The sequence below is a fragment of the Peromyscus maniculatus genome, chromosome 7, assembly GCF_049852395.1.
Source record: "Peromyscus maniculatus bairdii isolate BWxNUB_F1_BW_parent chromosome 7, HU_Pman_BW_mat_3.1, whole genome shotgun sequence".
NCBI lineage: Eukaryota > Metazoa > Chordata > Mammalia > Rodentia > Cricetidae > Peromyscus > Peromyscus maniculatus.
Genome location: NC_134858.1, coordinates 117,069,151 through 117,085,423, shown reverse-complemented (window position 1 = coordinate 117,085,423; position 16,273 = coordinate 117,069,151). Strand labels below are relative to the sequence as shown.

Sequence of the window (16,273 nt, the reverse complement as noted above, 5' to 3'; positions counted from 1 at the left end):
AACTAAGACACCACCCTCTCCCCTTCCCACTCTTCTCATCCCAGTGGTGCCTACACACTTCCGGAGACGGCCGAGCCCCATTCATGACCTACCATGAAAGGCCCGGTATGCGGAGCCCACGCAGGCTGAACTGGTGGTGTCCATGACATACACGGGGGCCCCAAACACATCCGCAAGCACCTGGGAGGAACACAGAGGTCATGCTGGCTGAGTGGTCGGCCACTCAGAGACATTGGTCAGAAATGCTCTTTTCTCCTTGCTCATGTCTTCCGATGCCTTCTATTCAACGATAGCTGCCTGGTGATGAGACAGGGTGACCTGGGGAAGACCCTAGGGAAGGGCCAGTCTCCAGGCTGTCCCTGTACCTTTCCAAAGACAAGAGCCTACCATAGAGCTCCAGCCAGCCTGAAATTTACTATGGAACCCAAGCTGGCCTCAAACTCAGCTCTTCCTGCTCCAGCCTCCTGAGTGAGGAGATGGCCAGCATGCACCGCCGCGCCCTGTACTGTTTTTAAAGACACCGTCTTACTATGCAACCCTGGCTGGTGAAGAAATCACTATTTAGACCAGGCTGGCCTGGAACTCACAGATCCACCTACTGCTATCTCCTGAGCACTGGGATTAACAGTGTGCACCACCACGTCTAACCCCCTGTGCATGTGTGTGTGTGGGGGGGGGGGGGTGCACATGTGCATGTGAGCAAGCACATATGTGTGGGGAAGGAGGCATCCTCCTGTGTTCAGGTACAAGTGGAGGCCAGAGGTTAATGCCAAGTGTCTTCTTCAATCACTTCACCTCACTGTTGAAATGTCTTTAATTTGGCCACCAGCTCACAGATTGGCTAGCGAGGCTGGCCAGCACTCCCAGACTCTCTTATCTCCATTTCCCCAGTGCCGGGAACACATGACCAAGACTGACTTTTGATGGGGGCAGGAATCTGAACTCAGTTCCTCATGTCTGCATGGCAAGCACTTTACCAGCTGACTCATCCCCCAGCCCTGTCTATACTTTTAAACTACTTATATCATTGTCTTGTGGGGTTTTTTTGTCAACTCGGCACAAGCTAGAGTAATCTGAAAAGAGGGAAACATGGTTGAGAAAATACCTCCCTAAGATTAGACAAGATTGTAGACAAGTCTGTGGGTCATTTTCCTAATTAGTGATTAATGTGGCAGTGGAGGACTCATTCCACTGTGGGCAGTGCCATCCCTGGGCAGGTGGTCCTAGGTTCTGTAAGAAAACAGGCTGAGCAAGCCATGAGGAGCAAGCCAGTAAGCAGCACCCGTCCGTGGCTTCTGCTTCAGTTCTGGTCTGCAGGTGCCTGCGTTAGTTCCTGCCCTGACATCCCTCAGTGACGGACTTATAAGCTGTCAGGCGAAATAAACCCTTTCCTCCCTAAGTTGCTTTTGCTCATGGTGTTTATCACAGCAATACACACCCTAAGTGTTCATTTATTTTCTTTCAGTGCTGGGAATCAAGCCCAGAACCTCCAGTGTCACAAGACAACTGGGTAGATAGCTGAGAAGGCGGCTCCTTCAGTAAAGTGTTTGCTATAGGTGCACAAGGACCTGACTTCACACCCCTAGGAACCATGGGAAAAAAGCTGTCTGTGTAGCGCATGCCTGGAATCCCAGCCCCGGGGAAGCAAAGACCTGGGGCTTGCTAGCCCGCCATTCTGGTCAAATCTGTGAGCTCCAGGTTCAGTGAAAGACTTTGTTCCCCAAAATAAGGCAAAGAGTGACTAAGGAGACATCTAGCTCCTAGATGCAACAAGGACAACGTTGAGGTGCGAGGCCACCACCACACGTACCTGTAAGATGTCTTTATTGTGAGATGCTCCTCCTGTGGCCAGGATCTTTGTTTTAGGCACTGTAAAACAAAAGATGAAACAGAACTAAAGTGGTTGTAGCAATTCTCCCAAGGCAGAAAGGACTGTCCTTCAGCCATGGAGGGCTTGTGTTGGGTCTATGGCTCCTGCTGATCTCCCAGGGCTGTGGAGAGACCCAAAGCTTGGCCTGTCCATGCAGGGCTCCTCATATGAAATCTACAGTCCATCTGCCTTTATCGTCTTTATCAACTAAAAAATTAAAGAATGAATTTGGGGTTGGAGATGTAGCTTAGTTGGCAGAGTGCTTGCCTAGCAAACACAAGGCCTTGAGTTCAATCACGAGCACCCCACTCTGCTCCACCACCCCCTAAAAAGTAGAAAAAGGGGAAAAAATCCCCCAACATATCAATACTAGAACGGAATTTTCTTCAATAGATAAGGGCTTCATATCCAAACCTTACAAAAAACTTTGGTGGCTTTTTTTTCTTTTTTTTCTTGTTCTCTTTAAAAAGGATTTATTTGGGGGCCGGAGAGATGGCGCAGTGGATAAGAGCACTGGCTGCTCTTCCAGAAGACCCTGGTTTGATTCCCAGCACCCACATGGCAGCTCACAACTATCTGTAACTCTAGTTCCAGGGGCGTCAATGCCTTCTTCTGGCCTCTGCAAGCATCAGGCGCACAAGTGGTACACAGACATCTATCTATGCAGTCAAAACATCCATATACACAAAGTAAGATTTTTAAAATGAAAAATAATAAATAATAAATAAAAAAGGAACCTGCTGAGAGATGGCTCAGCAGATTAAGGCGCTTGGTGACAAGCCTGAGGTCCTGAGTTCAGTCCCCAGAGCTCATGTGGTAGAAAGAGTGAACTGACCCCAAAGTTGTCCTCTGACCTCCACTTTCATGCTGAGTTGTATGCGCCCACCCCCTCATACACAAATAATAAATATACTTCAAAAATAAAAAGGAACCCCCACCCCCCAAACCAGGAGGTCTTGTTTAAAAGGAACCCAGCAGAGCTTTCAAGGCAGGCTTGATTCTGCTTTTCAACTTGCTAAGAGAGTAAATGTCTTTATGTTCTACAGGAATTGCTCTTGAGTAACCATACACACTCCTTCCAGCCTCTCTGCCCTGCCTCCTCCTGCACTCTGGGCTGCTGGATGGCCCCTCCATGCCTAGATGTCCCCTACTGATGGGCCAAAGACCCCTGCTAGGCAATTAGAGCCAGTTTCTCTGCCCTGTTCACACAATCTCATGTCTCAAAGATGTCTGGGGGCTTTGAAAACCTTCAGGATGTAAAAAAAATACAGTTCCAAGATAGTTAGATGAGAGAATCCATAGGAATTATTTTGTTTTATTTATTTATTTATTTATTTATTGTTTTTTTGAGACAGGGTTTCTCTGTGTAGCTTTGCTCTTTCTTGGAACTCACTTGGTAGCCCAGGCTGGCCTCGAACTCACAGAGATCAGCCTGGCTCTGCCTCCTGAGTGCTGAGATTAAAGGCGTGTGCCACCACAGCCCGGCTCATAGGAATTATTTTACTTATTTTAATATTTGTATTAAAACTCAGGCATTGTTGGTACATACTGTAATCCCAGGACCTGGGAAGCAGAGTAAGGAAGATCAGAAGTTCAAGGTCATGCTCAGCTACAGAGCAGGTTCAAGGCTTCCCTAGTGGTGGGATTACAGGCATGAGCCAGCATATTCATTTTATATGGTGCCGAGGACGGAGCCAGGGCCTTGGCTTAGGTGGGCACTCTACCAACCAAACCACGCCCAGCCCGAATTATCCTGCTTTAAGCAGCAGCGAGTAGTGTCTGCATTGAGTCTGAACACTGTTCCTTTGCTCACCATTAGTTTGTGTCACCTACAAATTCTGTGGCGTGTAATTAAGAGGGGGGTCCTCTTCATTTCTGTGTGGTAGTCTATCCTGTGAATACATATGCATTTATCCTATCTACATTTTTTTTGTTTTCTTTTAATTTCTGTTTTATTGAGACAAGGTCTGTCTGTCACCTGCTGGTCTGGAATGCACAGAGACCTGTCTACCTCTGCCTCTGCCTCCCAAGGGCTGGGATAAAATGACAAACACCACCACTCCCAGTCAGTCTGTCTATTCTCAATAGATACTAGATTGCTTTCATCTCAGGGCTAGTAAGCGAGGGCCACACTGAATGTTCTCATGGACACTTTTTTTCCCCACGGATACCTTTAATGAACATATGTATGTTCCCGTGCGTGTTTACATAAGAATAAGATTGCTGGCATGTATATTCAGCTTAAGTAGATGCTGTCTATCAGGTTTCCCCGAGCTTATTTTTATAGTATCCTTTTACTTGGTTGGTTCAAAGACAATAAATCATTCAGCACAGAACCTGAACTGTCCATAAAGGCTTCCATGGGCACTCCGAGGCAAAGAGGCTTCATAGGGATTTTGTGGTTTCTTTGTTGAGACAGGATCCCACTACGTAGCCCTTGCTGAGCTGGGACTCACAGAGATGCACCTGCCTCTGCCTCCCTGGTGCTGGGACAAATGACTTACACTACCACACCCAGTTCTTCACTTGGACGCTGTGGGCTAGCACAGCCTTCTGAAGACCCTTCTGGAGCCCCTGAGCTCTGGGACCTGCCTGCTCTACAGTCAAGTTCTTAGGATCCCTTCCAAGAGCCCTGGGTCTGCCCTCTCCTCAGTCCTGAGTGCTGGCGGTGGCACTCCATGGCCACTCTCTCTGGTTCAGCTGAGAGGCCCAGTCATGTCCCCAGAACACAGGCCTTCCACCCACACTGTCCATCCATATCCCCAAGGTTCAGAGCTCAGGATGCTTCTCTGCAGGCAGGACCTGGGGCACCCACAGACCTCTCCTGATGCCTACAACTTACGACCAAGAAATCTGGTAAGCAGTGACAGAGCAGAGAAGCAGGCCACCCCGCCTCTGCATCTACACCTGCTCGCAGGAGCCTGAATCACTTCCTCACCCCACCCAGGACCGAGTCCACCCACCTTCTTACTAGGTACTATCTCTGGGCCTCTGCCCCTCCCCAGCCCCAGAACACATCCAGATGGCTGCTCACTTACTGACTCGGTAGCCCAGGCCTTCTGCATGAACCCTCTTGGCCAGGAACTGTCCTTCGATCAGAGCTCGAATCTCCACATCCCCAGGGAATGCTGAGACCTGTTTACAGAAAGTGGGTACAGCACGAGGGACTCTGAGTGTGTGTGTGTGTAAGTGATCTTACTTTAACCATCAATTTCACCTGTCCCATCTTCACACGGACACAACTCTCACACGTACAGCTCACACCTCACCTGTGTGCCACTCTGAGGACTCAGTGACATCACATTGCTCAGTCTCAGGCAGCCAAGGGTTCAAGTTCTGACTCTAACATTTCCCCTCTGACCCTGAATATCATGTGGCTCTTCCTGTTTTGTCCTCTTTCCTAACTTAGGGCTGCAATGACAGAACCCAGTTTTCAAGGTCACCATGGCCAAATTAGATTGACAGGGCTTAGGATATGGAGTTGACGTTGTTGGATAAGTGATAGCCATGAACTTATCCTGAGTATCCACCATGACTCTGAAGCATCATGATAGCTCGATAGGGTCACCACCAGGCAGAGGCCTGCTTCTCCAGCCCCTCAGATCAAGAAGTAAACTTGCCACTTTCTCTCAATGCTCTTGCAGAGGACCTGGGTTCAGTTCCCAGTAACCCCACGTGGCAGCTCACAACCATCTGTAATTCCAGTTTCAGGGGATCCAGTGTCCTCGTTTGGCCTCTGAGGTCTCCAAACACACACATGATGTACATACATCCATGCAAGCCAATACTTATACATATGAAATGAGCAAATCTGGGGGAAAACCCATATCTACTGAGTGAATGAATGAATGAAGAACCCTACTTTCTCCTTGATGAGCTTAGAACTGATGTACACAAGAGCAGGCTTAGGACTAACGTACACGAGAGCAGGCATGTGTATCTTTTCTCTATAAACAGAAATTGAACTTCAACCTGAGGACCAGGATGAATTTCCTACATTGTTTGTTTGTTTGTTTGTTTATGACAGGATCTCTACATAGCCCTGGCTGTCCTGGAACTTACTCTGTAGACCAGGCTGACTTCGAACTCACAGAGTTCTGCCTGCCTCTGCCTCCCGGGGGCTGGGATTAAGGGCATGCACCACCCCCATGGATACCTACATTGTATCCAAAGCATTCTACCAAATGTGTAATACTTAATTTCCACCTAACTGTTACAGTGACTAGAGTATCTCACCTAAGCTCCCTAACATCCACTGGGTTCACAAGCATCCTCCAGCTTCAACTCCCTCAAAACATGGTGTCAACTCATGGGAACTACCAGGAAACCCATCCCAACAGGGCTCTCCCGGAAGGGGCCCCATGGAAATGAGAGAAAAGTGGCCTCTGAGAAGCGGCTTCAGGAAGGCCTGGGCATGGGCTTCCACCACCACCTGTACCTTGTGACTCTGGGCCGGCTACTAAGCCCTCAGCTTCCCCATCTGTAAAAAGGGTTAGTCGTGCCTACTTCACAGAGTTGCTTAGAGAAAGAGGACATACTACAATCACACCATGATGCTGGGAACCCAGTGGTGCTCAGTGAGTACCACTGTCTCCCCCACAGGCTCTTCCCAGTAGGAAGAAACTCCTGCCCTCAGGACCCAAGGGCTGCTGGGAGGTGGAGGGAACAGCCACCAAGGAAATGTCCAGTGACATCAGTCTAGGGGCAGATAGTAGCTCACAGAGTACTCAGGTCCCCTGTATTCCTCCTTGGAGAAGAGACAGGGACTGTCAGCCGATTAAGGCCGCAGCCTCTAGAACGCACCCGAGCACATCTGTAGATGGGCAGGTGACGGAACCCCTGCAAGCAGCATGATCCGATGACCTGTTGTTAAACAGAGCACTCCACACCTGAGTCGATGTAAACCCACAGCATATGTGTCTGGGCTGGGGGATAGCTCTGCAGTTACAGTGACTGCCGTGTGAGCAAGAGAACCTGAGTTTGGAGTCTGAGAGCCCACAGAAATGCCAGGTGGGCATGGTGGCTTGCCCGTGGGTCCAGCCTCAAAGGTGGAGACAGAATCCCCTGAACAAGCTCTGGGTTTCATCGAGAGAACCTGTCTCAATGAATCAGGTGGAAGAACAACTCAGGAAGATTCCCAGTGTCGATCCTGGGCTGCCACATGCATGCACACCGGCAACACACACGCAAACATGCATACACACACCACACACATATACCATGAAAAGGAAAAAAAAAAGACGTAAGTTACCTCAATGTTTTCCGCATTAAACCTATGACGCCCGATAATTTCAGGGGTGATCTCCATTACATCGAAATAAAAACCTGAAGCAAAACCAGGAAGAGATTAGCTGCCAGCGACCCAGAACAAAGAAGTTTCTCAAAAGTCTTCAAAAAGGGTGAAGCAAAGTTACCTCATCTGCACCTCAGGCCTCCTCCCATCCCCTCAAGGAGCCCTACAATATCCTCAGTCCTTCTCTCCCATAGAAGAGGGGGGCTGGGATGGCCTGGTCTGTTCTGAGGTAACTCTTCTCACTTCCCCCCAGCAGCTCCCTAACCCTGAGCACCAACCGAGGTGTGCAGAGAAGACATGGCCCTCCCTTCCTCAGGACGTGGCCTGGGTGCTATATTCTTCCTAACGCAGCCCTGTCTGGGGCAGGAAGTTGTGGACAGAGAAGCAGCAGGCTCAGGAGATCCTGGGGCTGCCATTTCGTCACTTTGAAGGGGTAGAAGGGGTCTGACTTTCCACACCCAAGGGGAGCCTCATGATCCCACCCTCAGAACCTGGGGGCCCACACCAGCTCGTGAGGCTACAAGTGTAGACAAAAAGGACCCCCCAAACTCCTCCACGCCCCCAACTCATGGTATCCCAAGCCCTCCTGCCCCTGTCACAGGGCCAACCTACCCAGGTTCCCCTTGTTCCCCATCTCCGTGGACTGCAGGGCCTTAGAGAACTTGTTCCAGGAACAGGAAGCAGACTCATCTCGGATCTTCTCTCTCATAAGGGAGCCATTTTTGAAGCTGCAGAAACACACAGTGTGAGTCCTAGGCTTCCAGGTTTTGTGGTGGTGTTTGGAACCCAGGTGCTCCACTAGGCAAGGATCCTACCACTAAACTTGACATGCAGACTGGACCCAGCAGTTTTAGAAGAGTTCTGGACAGAGGGGTCTCCAGGTCAGGCTAGACCACAACCCCTGGGCTGGGCACAGCAGGCAGCCTGATCACAAGTATCTGAGGTTCTCCTGGGGTTCCACGGGCATCCTGGAAGGCGCTGGACTCACACTTATTCTGGGCTCTGTTTATGCTGGAAGCTGCCACAGTGGGGTCCAGACAGGGCGTCCTGTACCTTGCATCAGCTCTCCAATGGGGGCAGCTACCAGCACAACTAGACCTGAACATTCTCCAGCGGTTCCTGGTGCTTACAGCTCAGAAGCCTTCTAAACCAGGGAGCTTCCAGCAGGTACCAAAGGCCTGTGCTCAGGATTTGGAACACACACCTCCTGTGAGAACCTTCAGGAAGCAAGCTGTCCCCCAGACCATGTGCTGAAGGTCAAGTTAGATATGTCAGAGAACCATGAAGGACACTGGCGTTGGAGGTAGAGTTTGAATCCAGGCTTGGAGGACTATAGGTCTTGGCCTCTTCCCAAGATAGTTCTGCTGTGAAGCAGGAACTTGTGTGTGTCCCTGTGGTCTTGGCTACCCATGAGGCACTTTAGTAGGAACGCCTTGGGGTGTTGGTTATGCCGAATCGGTCTGCACCTCCCTCCCCCGACCCAGAGATTCCAGGATTACCACAGAAGGGCCATGTAGTGCTTCGTGTCTACTGGGTTGCAGAAGATGTGGCCTTCCAGGGCAGGTGTGGGCTCCTGAAGCCAGAGAAATAGGGTGTCGCTGGTGCCCAGGCTGACCTGAGGAGAGCAGAGTAGAGGGTGAGGTGCCTAGGGCTTGGCTACAAATGCTCCCTTTCTGCCAGTGACTACTCCGCATCCTGCTCCCCCTCACCCAATCACTTCCTTCCTCATACTGCAGGTGACAACTGGCACCTCCTCAAAGACCCTTCTTCTTGACTCCCCATACCAGATGAGTTAAAGGTCTGCTACCCAGATCCAGGCTCTCATGGACACCATTATTGACTTTCTAGAACTCAATACAAAATCATGAAGATAACGGTTTCCCAAATGGCTTCCCTGCTGGATGTAGAAAGCCAGATTAAATCTTCCCACATACCCAGGAGTTCACAGCCCATGTCCAGCGCTCATGCACTATGCCCAGCAGACTAGTCACTGTCAAGCAGACAGGTCAGCAAAGGGCAGCGTCCGTCTAAGAAGGACAGTGGGCCACCATCCTCTTTGGAGGCAGCAGACCCCCTGGTGTGTAGCCAACACACAGCTGAGGCTCATCACTGTGGCCCCCAGGACGGAAAGTCTGTAGGTGTGAGGAGTTACCTTACCGCAATGTCACCTTCCTCCAGCCTCATGCCTGCCAGCGACGCTGAGAAGGGGAGGGAAACCTCTGGTTAGCAGGAGTCACATGACCCACAACGCAAAGCGCAGTAACCATGCGGACAGCGGCACAGATACCCACAGTTCAGCGAGCTGAGTTCAAGGAGCCCAAAAGGTGGCAGGGGTCAGGGGGTGGGCTGCTCTAGCCAAGGCCCCTGATTTGGGCTGAAGTCTATTCTCTCAGGGATTCCAACTCCCCACCACTGCCTGGTTCTCCAAGAAGTCCCGAGAAGCAAGGAGACCAGGCCACGGCATCAAGAACACACAGGAAAGACAGAGGTGAGTCGGGGGTGCAGCGAATCGTCCTCAACCAGGACAAAGCAGGGCTGAGGTCATGAGGACTGTCCCCCACCCAGACACAGGCTCCCCAGTAGCAGCCCTCTGCCCTCGTTGCTGACACACCCCACTACTGAAGAAGACACGGCACACAGCTGGTGCTCGCTAATGCTGAGTGAGTGAACTGAGTGATGGAGAAACGGGGCTGGATCAGACACCTCTGAACTCAGCTGGAGGCTGGGTTCCGAGGCTGTGCTTCCAGGCGGCTCACGCCCAAGCACAGGCGACATTGCAAAGCTCCCTCCACGGGAGGCCAAGTAAGGGCAGGACAGCTGAAGCCTGGGCACTAGGACAGCAAGGTTATCAAAAGGATGAAAAGTGCCCACCCATGAGCCTACAGAGACGTCGGCAAGGAGAACCCCTTAGATCTAATGACGTCAAAACAGTGTCCCGAAGGAAGGGCTTTGAAGGTGGTCAGGACCGGGCTGAGGCTGAGACAAAGAATCAAACTTCAGAGGGAAAAGAGAACACCACAGAAGGCTTCATCAAGAAGCTGGACTGTGGGCTGAGCATGGTGGCATGCACTTACAGCCCCAATGTTAGGGACTCAGCGTTAGGGAGGTAGAGACCCAACAGATCTTCGAGGCTCTACCACTAACCAGCCTAGTCTACCTAAGAGTTGCAGGTTAGTGAGAAACCCTACTTAAAAAAGAAAGTTAGGCAGCATTATGAGGAATAGCAGACAGCTGAGGTTGTCCTCTGGTCTGCACATGCACACACACATGCACATGCACCTGCACATACAAGTACATCTGCATACACATACGTGTACACACAGAGAGACAAACAGGAAGACGGAGTGGAATTCTTTAAAAGTCCACTATGAACCAGGTGTGGTGGCTCACATCCATATTCCCCATACCCAGGAAGAGAGGACGAATGAGCATCTAAGGAGAGCCCGGGCTACATGGTAAGATCCAGGTCTTCAGAGGGAGGCCCCATCTCAATTACATATCTATGGAAAAGGAAGGCGGGAAGTCCAGCAACCCATACTCACTTGGAGAGCAGTTCCTCCTGAGGCACTTACCTGGATTGTCCCCCGTGAAGGCCACCACTTTGCATGCTGGAGAGAATCCATAGCGCTGGACATAGTAGGAAGAAATGGCTCCCTGAGGAGAGAGAGCCCCCGTGTTCTGCTGAGGTGACCACAGCCTGCTCAGCACAGCCATGCACATCACCCTCCAGGAGACGCCTGGCTCCAGATCACTGGAGCTGAAGGAATCTTCCACACCTCGGCCATGAGGAGGCTGCAGGCATCTGTGGCCGAGCCTGGAGCTCCATCATCCTTCCTAGCCACACAGCAGAAGGAGTACAGGTTTGGAACCACAGGCCTGAGGGCACGTCGATGGTCAGAGGAGTCTGAGATTGAGGGGAGTTAGAACATCGCAATCTCTAACTTGTACCTACTTTGTGAACACCAAATTCTGGATACAATGTTGAAGAACAGAAAGTAACAGGACATTGGTAAGCAAGCTCATAGATACAGCCAATGCCTTATTCACTTTTTTATCAGGCCAGCAACCAGATTAAAAGTCAGACAGGCAAGTGCAAAGAACAGTGTTCTAAAGAAAACAAAGCAAGCTCAAGACCAGCCTGGACCACATGAGACTGTCTCAAGAAAAAGGGGGTAGGTTAGAGGTGCAGCTCATTTGTCAGAATGCTCAACTAGCCTCCACAAAACACTGGGTTTGATCCCCAGCTCCACATAAAACCACACACGGCAAGGGGGCTGGAGAGACGGCTCAGCGGTTCAAAGCACTTGGTGCAACAGCAGAGACCCGGGTTTAGTTTCCGGCACCCACACGGTGCCTCACAACCACTTGTAACTCCAGTTCCAGGAAATCTTCTAACTCTGTCGGCACTGCCTGCACATGTTGTACACACATACATGTAGGCAGCCACTCTCACAGTGTATGGGAAGAAAATTTTGTTCCAGCCAGCAATGTTTTGGGTTTCCCTGAGAACAAGCCATCCCTTGGGAAAATAAATGTCTGACCTAGGTTGCCTCAGAAGCCAGGGTGTGATGGGGCCTGCAAGCAGGTTAACTCAAAGTAGTGACCCAGGAGACTAGAGAAAACAGGAGGGCAAGAGGCCTAAGAGTCCACCATTCCACCGGGCACCCCAAAGGCAACTGAGGCTGAAGCCACAGAGGAACCTCTGAAAGCTGGGGCTGGTCCTGAGGACTGTCTCCCTGGGGACAAGCAGGAGGCAGTCGCTCACCCCCAGGTTGTCATCCTCTTTGATGATGGCTGCCCCCCACGCTCACAGGACACACGGGTCAGGGAAGCCCAATAGAGCAAGTATGGTTCCAGCAGGGGTGACACCTGCATGAAGCCACAGTGACTTCCCATCATCACTTGATGCATGGTCAGTAAGTAAAGATGCATTTTTCAGAACCGGCTCTTTCCAGTTCCTCCAACACTCGCCTCTGAAAAGATTCCCATATATGCATTCTTGGTGTAGGGCAAGCAAAGCCTTAGGCAAAGCCTTAGACAAAGAGTTGGTCTCGATTTCACATGAAACAAAAGACCACGGATGGCAGTTAACATTCCAGGGGCTCAGTATACAGACAAAAAACCAAAAACAAAAGCAAAATTCCCACACTTCAACAATCAGGCCACAGCCACTTACTTGGGGCTTGACCCCTAGTGACCCATGATATCTTATATATAACCATCGCTGTCGCTCAGCAGTGTGACTCTCTGGACAGTGGCCCCTGTGCTTTAATTAACTCCCCCTTTGTTTATGCCTTGGTAAATTCCTCTAATGCCTGCACCACTCTCCGGCCTTCTACGCTGCTTCACACGGAAGTTGCCGGTTTTCTGTTTGCCTTTTCTGTCTTTCTGGCTCGTGGCATCCATGCATTTGTGTCTTGCACTGTAGGCTTCTCTGGGCAGGACTGTGCACACTTCAGCAGGTCAGTGAGAATCTGAAAACTGGATATGCCTGAGCATGGAACAGCCATCTTCCTGGTGACCCACGACCAGTTCCATGAAGCCTCCCTCTTCCTTCACACTCAGCTGTCTGTCCCTTTGGGGCTCTTTCTGATTGTTCTGCCTTCACACATGCGGCATGTGTGTCAAAAGACACCACTGGACTCTCTTTACTCTCGTGCCTCTTCAGGATGGCCAAGAACAGAGCCGGCCAACCACATCACACTTGGGCGTTGGGTTCATATCCATTCCAAATGGGTGGCACTACACTCATGGTCAAGTGCCCTTAACTTACTAGTGTGTCCAACCACCATCTGAAATCCTTTCAACATACCGTATCTCATCTCATTTGCATGGGAGCCTTCTAAGACAGACAGTATTATCTCCAGATGGGGAAAATAATTGGAACCCTGATTAAAGAGAGGCAGGTCAAGCTAGATGTGAGGTGCACGCCTTTAACCTCAGCACTGGAGAGCAGGGGCAGGTGGATCTCTAAGCGTTCTAGGCCAGCCTGGTCTACATAACAAGTTCCAGGCCATCTAGGGCTATATAGACACCCTGCCTCAAAACAAAGCAAAAATAATAACAATAAACCATGAACAGGCAAGCTTGAGCAAAGTCAGGGTTTAGCCTTAGTCGATGTGATGCCAGGGCCTGTCAGAGCCTTAGTGTTTCTGGTTTCCAAAGCCTGCCTGCTGCAAGCTTCCATACCAGTGGCCATAATTTCAGCACTCTGTGCATTTTTACCCTTCGGTGTGCAGAGACCCAGAAATCCTTCAGATAGTTTGGGAATCTAGCTCTGCCATGCACAAGCCCCTTATCCAGATATTCAGATATTCTGACTATTGTCAAATGTTGAGTTTAGGCTTAAATGCAAATGTGTGTGTGTGTGTGTGTGTGTGTGTGTGTGTGTGTGTGTGTATGCGCGCGCGCGCGCACGCGTGCATGCGTGCACATGGATGTGTGCACCTCCATAGGCTCCACCAGCAGTGCCAGTACCCACAGGAGTCATCACTGAAAAGAAGACTTACCACAACTGAGCACGAAGGAACAGGTGAGCCCAGCTTCTCCTCCAAATGGGGGGCACAGGCACCAAGACAAGCTTGAGACCAGACTTTGTCCTGGATCTGCAACAAATTCATTCCAGAACCTGAGGAAGGAAGGAAGGAAACAAAAATAAAAACATCTGGAGGCGTGGTGGCTTTGGTGGAGATAGGTGAAATTGGCAGATAAAATTAATTCCCTAGTGTAAATGTGCGGCTGAGTCTCTTGTTTGTTTGTTTTTTGCTTAAGATGTATTTATGTGCCGGGCGGTGGTGGCGCACGCCTTTAATCCCAGCACTCGGGAGGCAGAGCCAGGCGGATCTCTGTGAGTTCGAGGCCAGCCTGGGCTACCAAGTGAGCTCCAGGAAAGGCGCAAAGCTACGCAGAGAAACCCTGTCTCGAAAAACCAAAAAAAAAAAAAAAAAAAAAAAAGATGTATTTATGTGTAGGAATGTTTGCCTGCATGTATGACTGTGCACACACATTCACACAGGACCAGTGGAAGCCAGAAAAGAATGTCATATGCTCCTGAAACTGGAGTTACAGATGGTTGTAAGCTGTCATGTGGGTGCTGGAAACTGAGCTCAGGTCCTCCACAGGAGCACTGAGCCACCTCTCCAGCCTTGTGGCTGGATCTGTTTCATCACACTTTGAATGTCTTGAACCCAAGAGCCAGCGGGCAGCAGGGCCCGGGTAAGTATACCACGCCTCCAAATGCTCTCCACAGACTCCCATCACATGGGGAGCCTGAAAAATCTGCTGTTCTGAGGCCTGCCAGGAACAGGCATGTCAACAACATGTTAACCAGAAAGTGTTCCCTATGTCCCATGGGTTTCAAGGAATCCAGAGGCAGCCCTGACAGAGGGCAGCCCTCAGAGATTTCCCAATCTCATGGCTTTTCCAGGAAAAGACACATAAGATGGGGTCTTTATGATGGTATTTTTATACTTTTAAAGATTTATTTACTTATCTATTTAGTTAATGTGCACCGGTGTTTTGCCTGTATACACTTTGTGTGAGGATGTTGGATCCCCTGGAACTGGAGTTATAGACAGTTGTGAGCAGCCATGTAGGTGCTGGGACTTGAACTCAGGTCCTCTGGAAGATCAGCACTCTTAACAGCTGAACTATCTCTCCCAAGATTTATTATTTTTAATAATGTGTATATGTGTCTGTCTGTGGTTATGTGCACATGACAGCAATCATCCCAGGAGCCCAGAAGAGGCTGTTGGATCCCCTGAAGCTGAAGGTCCCAGTGGTTGTGACCCACCAGACATGGGTGCTGGGAACTAAACTTGGGTTTTCTGCAAGACCAGCGTATGCTCTTAACCACTGAGCCATCTCTCCAAAAGAGACCTGAGCCGCACACTCGCTGTTTCCACATGTCACGATACAAGAAGGCCTCACTAGCTGCCAAACAGGTTCAAGTGCCTGAAATCAAGAAAACCAATTTTTCTTTTTCTTCTTAAGACAGGGTCTCATACCCCAGGCTGATCCCAAACTCACTATGTAGCCGAGCACGATCTGGAACTTGTCTTGTCCCCTCTCCAACCCCCAAGGGCTGGGATAACAGGCATACACCACTATATCCAGCTTTACATGGGGCTAGGAATTGCCCAGGGCTTCATGAATTCTAGGCAAGCACTCTACCAACTGAGCTATGTCACCAGCCCCTAAAGAAACTTCCATTCTTTGTATATTACCTGGTCTCAGGTATTTTGTTATAACAACAGAAAACAGACTAAGATCCTCTTACACTCATCCTTGAGTTCTTTCAGCAACTTCCTCCTAGCTTCTTCTCTCTGCTGGCATCATGTCTATTTCATCAGTTTTGATACTAAAAGCTAACAATTCCGAGCAGGGCACGGTGGCATACATTTGTAATCAAAGTACCTCAGGAGGCAGAGGCAGAAGGATTGCTGAGCCTAAAGCCAGCCTGGGCTACATATTGAGTTCAAGGCTAGCCTGAGGCACACAGCAAAATCCTGTTTCATAAAAAACTAAAACCAGAGGCTAGAGAGACGGCTCAGTGATTAAGTGTGGTGATATTTTGTTTTTATATATCTATATTTTTGTAATCTGGGAAATAAAGCTTGCCTGAAGATCAGAGGACAGAGCCAGCCACAGAGTTTAGCCACAGAGTCAGGCAGTGGTGGCTCATACCTTTAATCCTAGCACTAGGGAGGTTGAAACAGGAAATAATATGGCTGGGTGGAGAAAGAAATATAAGGCTGGAGGAGACAGGAATTTGCTTTCTTGCAGATGCTCTGACAGGCTGAGGAGTTGGTGAGGTAAGAGGTGGTGGCTGTGGCTTGCTCTGCTTCTCTGATCTTTCTGGCTCTGGTTTTTATTATAAGACCATTTAGGATTCGTGCAAGAGCTTGTCCTACTCTTGTAGAGGACCCAACTGGTTTCCAGTACCCACATCAGGTGCCTCATAGCCTCCTACAGCTACAGCTCCAGAGGGAGCCGATGCCTCCAGCCTCCACGGGCAACTGCACACACACACACACACACACACACACACACACACACACACACACACTTAAATAAAGTATATATATATATATATATATATATATCCTAAA

At 49.9% G+C, this 16,273-nt stretch overlaps 1 protein-coding gene across 2 annotated transcripts in view; it reads right to left on the bottom strand.

Moving 5' to 3' along the window:
* The window catches only part of Xylb (xylulokinase), a 35,756-nt gene that overhangs the window by 5,021 nt on the left and 14,462 nt on the right, over positions 1–16,273 (bottom strand). For both annotated transcript variants that reach the window (XM_042282030.2, XM_042282032.2), the window contains 9 exons: positions 13,673–13,791; positions 10,736–10,817; positions 9,321–9,361; positions 8,663–8,778; positions 7,776–7,891; positions 7,122–7,195; positions 4,909–5,005; positions 1,811–1,869; positions 93–180 (listed from right to left, as the gene is read on the bottom strand). In XM_042282030.2, coding sequence (XP_042137964.2) covers positions 93–180; positions 1,811–1,869; positions 4,909–5,005; positions 7,122–7,195; positions 7,776–7,891; positions 8,663–8,778; positions 9,321–9,361; positions 10,736–10,817; positions 13,673–13,791 — 792 coding nt within the window. The remainder of the gene's footprint in view (positions 1–92; positions 181–1,810; positions 1,870–4,908; positions 5,006–7,121; positions 7,196–7,775; positions 7,892–8,662; positions 8,779–9,320; positions 9,362–10,735; positions 10,818–13,672; positions 13,792–16,273) is intronic.